Source organism: Mesoplodon mirus, assembly GCF_964341445.2.
Source record: "Mesoplodon mirus genome assembly, chromosome: 13".
NCBI lineage: Eukaryota > Metazoa > Chordata > Mammalia > Artiodactyla > Ziphiidae > Mesoplodon > Mesoplodon mirus.
The window spans coordinates 11454295-11460480 of NC_138989.1; the positions used below are offsets into that span (position 1 = coordinate 11454295).

General features: G+C 42.1%; 1 protein-coding gene across 1 annotated transcript; it reads left to right on the plus strand.

Annotated features, from left to right (window-relative positions):
- Nucleotides 1-2585: 2585 nt before the first annotated feature.
- Nucleotides 2586-2917, plus strand: LOC309814710 (large ribosomal subunit protein eL38-like). The gene has a single exon (XM_082640789.1). It carries the CDS (start codon nucleotides 2685-2687, stop codon nucleotides 2895-2897), a length of 213 nt encoding a protein of 70 aa, XP_082496915.1. The 5' UTR covers nucleotides 2586-2684; the 3' UTR covers nucleotides 2898-2917.
- Nucleotides 2918-6186: the final 3269 nt, after the last annotated feature.

Consider the following 6186-nt stretch of genomic DNA (forward strand, 5'->3'; position numbering starts at 1 on the left):
ATCACGGTTAACTCTAGAGCAGCAGCATCCAATAGAAATAAAAGTTGAGGGCTTCCCTGGTGGCACAGTGGTTAAGAATCCGCCTGCCAGTGCAGGGGACACAGGGTTCAAGCCCTGGCCCAGGAAGATCCCACATACTGAGGAGCAACTAAGCCCATGTGCCACAACTACTGAGCCTGCGTTCTGGAGCCCACAAGCCCCAACTACTGAGCCCGAGTGCCATGACTACTGAAGACCCCACGCCTAGAGCCGGTGCTCCGCAACAAGAGAATCCACCACAATGAGAAGCCCGCGCACCACAACGAGTAGGGTAGCCCCTGATAGCCGCAACTAGAGAAAGCCCACACGAAGCAATGAAGACCCAACGCAGCAAAAAAAAAAAAAAAAGGTCTCGATTGGATCACTAAAAAAAAAAGGAAATAAAAGTTGAGCCACATATGTAATTTAAAATTTTTCAAGTAGTCACATTAAAAAATTTTTTCTTGGGCTTCCCTGGTGGTGCAGTGGTTGGGAGTCCGCCTGCCGATGCAGGGGACATGGGTTCGTGCCCCGGTCTGGGAAGATCCCACATGCCGCGGAGCGGCTGGGCCCGTGAGCCATGGCCGCTGAGCCTGCGCGTCCGGAGCCTGTGCTCTGCAACGGGAGAGGCCACAACAGTGAGAGGCCCGCATACTGCAAAAAAAAAAAAAAATTTTCTTAAAGCAGGTGAATTTAATAAAATTAAAAGCAGGTGAAATTAATTTTAATAATATATTTCATTTAACCCAATGTACCCCCAAATATCACTATTTCTACCATACAAGCTGGTGTGATTGCAGGGAAAGTGAACTTAGAAATCACTTCTCTTTTAAATCTAAAATATACAACATTAACAAAGACTGGGGGCAATGCTCAACTCACACTGTTGGAAGGACTAGAGGGTAATATAACTTTTCTAGAGGGCAATTTAGCAGGATCTGTAAAAATTTCACTATGCATGATTTTTTCTCCAATAATAATACCTCTCCTGAGAATTTTTCCTGCAGGAAATCTCATGAGGTTCACAAAGCCTGAACATTGCTATGAAGCATGGGGTGTTCATTGTTTTGTAGTTTGTGATAATGAAAAAGAGGAAACAACTTCAATGCCCATTGAGTGGAGGATTAACTGGATTATGATGAATCCACACTATGGAATCATCATAACTATGGAATACTGGGTAATCTTTAAAAAGCATTAGCTGAACTTAAATGTAGTGACAGGAAGCCAGACACAGAAGGCCATATATTATATGATTCCACTTATATGAAATATCCACAATAGGCAATTCCATAGAGACAAAAAGTAGATCAGTGGTTGCCAGGAGCTGGGAGGTGTGAGGAAGGGAAATGGGAAGTGACTGCCAGTGGGTATGGGGTTTCTTTTTGAGGTGATGAGAATGATCTGGAATTAGTGGTGATGGCTGCACAAACTTGTGAATGTACAAACACCCACTGAACTGTACACTTTATTTAAAAGGGTAAAAAAACAAACAAAAAAAACAAGTTGCTTACAAATATATAGTGTGTGATCTCATCTATGCTTTTAAAAAAATCTGTATGTTTACATGTTGTATATAATGCATGTGTATATAAACACACAACTGGAAAGATAAACAACAGTTAACTGTGGTTTTTTTAAGAGAGAAATAAAGAACTTAAGAAGATTTGTTACAGGGACTTTTACTTCCCACAGGTGGACTGAATCATTTTAAATTATATTTTTACAAATTTTCCTTTTAAGACAATTAAAATATTTCTGCTTAATGGACAAGCAGGAAGGGTTTTAAAAAACGGGAAACTAGAGTAAGCCAAATAATTAGTATGGTCCTGTTGATTATTTGATATAAAAATGTAGATTAAATTATAATTTTTATAATTGTAATTGTAAAATATTATGAATTATAACTTATATATTGGATTGGCCAAAAAGTTCATTCGGGTTTTTCTGTAAGATGTTACGGAAGAACCCGAACGAACTTTTTGGCCAATCCAATAATTATAATGTTATATTTTATTATTCTATTTTATTGATATTATCTTTTATATAATTATAATATTATAATAAATTATAAAATAATAATATACATATTCTGCATGTCCCAAATGACATAATGATATTTATTCACCTTTCTTCTTTGTCAGGTTCCATGCTAAGCCTCTCATAATGGCTTTCTCTCATATAATCTTCTCAACATATCCTAAGGTAAGGGCTATAGTTATCATTCCCATCATTGCCATTTACAACAGAGGAAACAGGCTCAGAGAGATCTCATAGGGAAGCTTAGAAGTGGTGGGCTAGAGATAGAATTTTTTTTTTTTGGCTGCACGGCTTGTGGGATCTTAGTACCCTGACCAGGGATTGAACCCGTGCCCTTGTCAGTGAAAGCACGGAGCCTTAGCCACTGGACCGCCAGGGAATTCCTGAGTTATAAATCTGAGTGTGTTTGATACCAGAACCCAGGGTCTTATCCTGCAGCCAGTTAGAAAAGATTGGAATGCAGGCTGGGAAACAGAGAGCATAAGAAAGTGAATAAATGGCAGTGAGTGTCTCTCAGGCTGTACGTGGGGAATGGGGGGTAATCCGTGGTAATCCAGGCTGGGTGACATCTGGGGACCCCGGGCCTGGATTGAAGGTGCCAGCCAGGCTCTCCGTGCCTCATCGCCATGCCTCACAAAATTGAGGAAATCAAGGACTTTCTGCTTACAGCCAGGCGAAAGGACGCCAAGTCTGTCAAGATCAAGAAAAATAAGGATAATGTGAAGTTTAAAGTTCGATGCAGCAGATACATTTACACCTTGGTCATCACAGACAAAGAGAAGGCAGAGAAGCTGAAGCAGTTCCTGCTCCCAGCTTTGGCAGTGAAGAAGCTGAAATGAACCACGCATGCTGATTTGAACTGTACTAAAATTTTAAAAATTAAAAAAAAGAAGAAAGAAAGTGAAAAAGTCACTAAGGAGATAAATATTGAGGACAAGAGCAGTGAAACTTACCTGTGACTTTATATAAACTTAGATGAAGATGCCCGTTTAAAGATGGTCCCCAAAAGACAGGCTGTACCCTGAAGCAGGGAAGATAAGCAACTCCTGGGGAGGCCAGATATCCCCTGGAAGGGGAGAAACTGAACTGATTGTCAAGAAGATAGTTTTGGGCAAACAAGAACCATCTTCAAGATTCTAGAGTTTTGTGAGCAAGAGATGCCAAAACAAATCCTCTCCTGAGTGCTACATTCAGTGTCGCCGTTCATTTCTGTTGGGGCCAACACTCTATTTGTTCACTTACCATTTACTGAATGTCTACCAAGCCCTGTGCTAGACTCTGAAGACAGAGACATGGATGAAACATTGTGCATACCTTCAGAGAGATTCCAGGCTGGAGCAGGAAGACAGACATGTAAAGTGAGTCTTACAATTCAGAGTGGCAAGGGTTCTGATATAAATTTCCACAGGGTGCTACAGGAATACAGGAGAAGGGTACCTGTCCCTGCTGTGTACACCAAGGAAGACTTCTTGGAAGAGGTGACCACTTGAGCCCAAAGAATTTGTGGGAATTAGCCAGGTGAAGGAGGAAATAAAGGGCATCCCTGGTACTGGAAAGAGCAAGAACATGGGTGGGGGACATGGGGGTGTAGAAACACCATGGCTTGAGTGAAACAGTCATTGTCAGACATTGCTGGAGCTGCAGGGATGAGTGTGGGCTCCAGGAGGGCAAAGCCCACTCTCTGTTCTGTTCCCCATTGTTACTGCAGTATCCAGCATGGTGCCTGGCACACAATCAAGGTCAGGACTCCAGTAAGGGGTGTGGGAACAGAGGGGAGGAGATGGACTCCAGGGCTGGAGTGTGTGAGTGATTGAAGGGTGTATATGTCTGAAAGGACTTTGGCAATGAACAAATCCGCTGAAAAGTGAAATTTCACATTCCTTGGGGTTTTGCCTTTTGGGAGTTTCCTATTTGTAAAAATACAGATTCATTGCTATTTGACATTGGAATTGTACAACAAAGAATGTTGCTCACCACCCGTTTCTACAAGGATTAAGTCATTAGCCACTGCAGTGATTGACCGACAGTGCACCCTGACAGGAATTCAGGATGAAAACCAGGATGGGGCCCTCTGTGCTTTAGAAAACAGGCCCCTTACGTAGTTAAGGTGTATATTCCAGGAAGAATTTTAATGAACCCAGATTCTTGCATCTTCCCATACATAGTAAAGCACTAAAATCATGAACTGAGATACCTGTTACTTGTGACTAGCAGTAACCTTTTACCGAGATGTATGCTTGACGGCACGTATTCCCTTGCCAAAATCATATGTATACTGGCCTCTCCCTCTACGTCTTTGAAGCAGTTCCTCAGAGTTACTTAGAGACTCTTTCCCAGGCTATTGTCCTCAATAAGGTCCCTGAATAAAACTGAAACACACAATTCATGTTGTGCGTTTTCTTATTTCCATCGACAGAATGGTCAGAAATACATGTTGAGAAGAAAAAGGAGATCTAGGGTAGTTAAACCTAAAAGTAACTTACTTGTACAGGAGTCTAACCTTCCATCTCCTTTCTATTTCCACAAATGCCCTATATCTTCTGAAGGCGCCCACCTGGAACCGCTGCCTCTCCAGAACCCAGCCGAGAATCAGGACTGCCAAGCCACAAAAAGAAAGGTCATAGAGTCCACAGCGGAGCAGGTAATTTTCTCATTTAGAGTCTCTGTATTCTTATTTTACCCAGAATTCTAATAAGTTTAGTCAACTGGGTTCCAAGGTAGAGAATGTATAAAGCAACAAATTAAAGCAGCAAATTGACAGGAGCAAGAAGCACAGTTATGTCAGTAGTTACTGATTGTTGGACATCTACTGCCTGCAGGGTACTTTACTGGCGCATGCCTCATCAAATCCACTCAATAACCCCCAGAAACGGAGTCTCCAAGAGGGGTAAATAACTTACCTAAGGACACATGGAAACATAAGCAAACCTGGCAGATAGGAGGAACCAAACCCGTGCTCAGTGCCTAACCCGCAGGAGGAATTAAAGAAACAGCAGTCTGGGGCCATTTTGTGTGTGAGATAAGCCCTTCAAGTTCCCACAGATAGCAGTGTTCAGACACAGAAGGTCATTCCTGGAATCGTCATGAGAAAAGATTGCATTGTGTCCACTGTGCTCTGTTCAGAGTAAGGGAACTATGTGCTACATTTCAGAAATATCAGATAAGTGAGTGAGTTCTGGCTTTGCCCATGAGCTGTGACCTTGAGCACACTGCTTCTTCTCCTCCTCTGATGGTGAGGGTTATTGTTTGAACCAACAATATCTGAAATTCTTTGAGTTCCAGGCAGCTTGGACCAACTCCTATCTCTTGGAAGACCTTGGCTGTGGAACCCAGAGTCCATTCAGAGCTGAGAGTGCCACCTGGTGATTCAACCTTGTAAGTGAGATTTTTCACTTCCTCTTGTGCCCAGCCAACCCAGTCAATTCCAGTTTAGACCTGCAGGATGGTTTTTTCCCCTAACTCCTTGAAATTGCTTTTAAAATGTTGTGAATATGTGCATTTTCCTGGGAAGAGGGTACATAGATTTTCATCACAAGTTTCTTAATCCTCCCTGTCCCCAGTCCAAGTTTTTACTTCTGTCAGTAAATGTGAGGCCCAGAGCAGAAGTGATTCATTCTATAAACATGGGCTGGAGGCTGTGACTTTGTTTGGAAAGTTATTTTACCTCTCTGAGCCTCAGCTTCCTCATTTGTAAAATGTAGATAAGATTTGTACCTCCTTCTGAAGTTTGCTCAAAGAATAGGAGGAGGAATTCCATAGAAAGTGTGCCTGGCAAGAGCATTATTATATATTATGAGGAAATTTTCTCAAAGTCTTGCAAGAAGTCAGCCACTGGCTGGAAAAGCCAGGATGCAAGTAGGTACCGTGTCTCTGCCAGTTTAGCAGAGACAGGGAATTCTAGATAGGGAATGCAAAAATCTTAGAGTGGAATTAAGTTTAATGCACTTGTCTTTGAGAAATGGGATGGAACTTTTGCAAGGTGGGAGAAAGAATTGAAGCGAACAAAGATCAGATTCTGGGACCCTAAGAGGTCGGGAATTCCTGGCTACACAGCCGAAGGAGTTTGACTGAAATCTTTGGAAAAAGGAAAAATAATGGCATAAAACGCTACCTGACCACGTTCCAGGC

What these genes read in the sequence shown, in the direction of transcription:
- LOC309814710 (XM_082640789.1), top strand. Translation starts at nt 2,685, where the DNA reads ATGCCTCACAAAATTGAGGAAATCAAGGACTTTCTGCTTACAGCCAGG.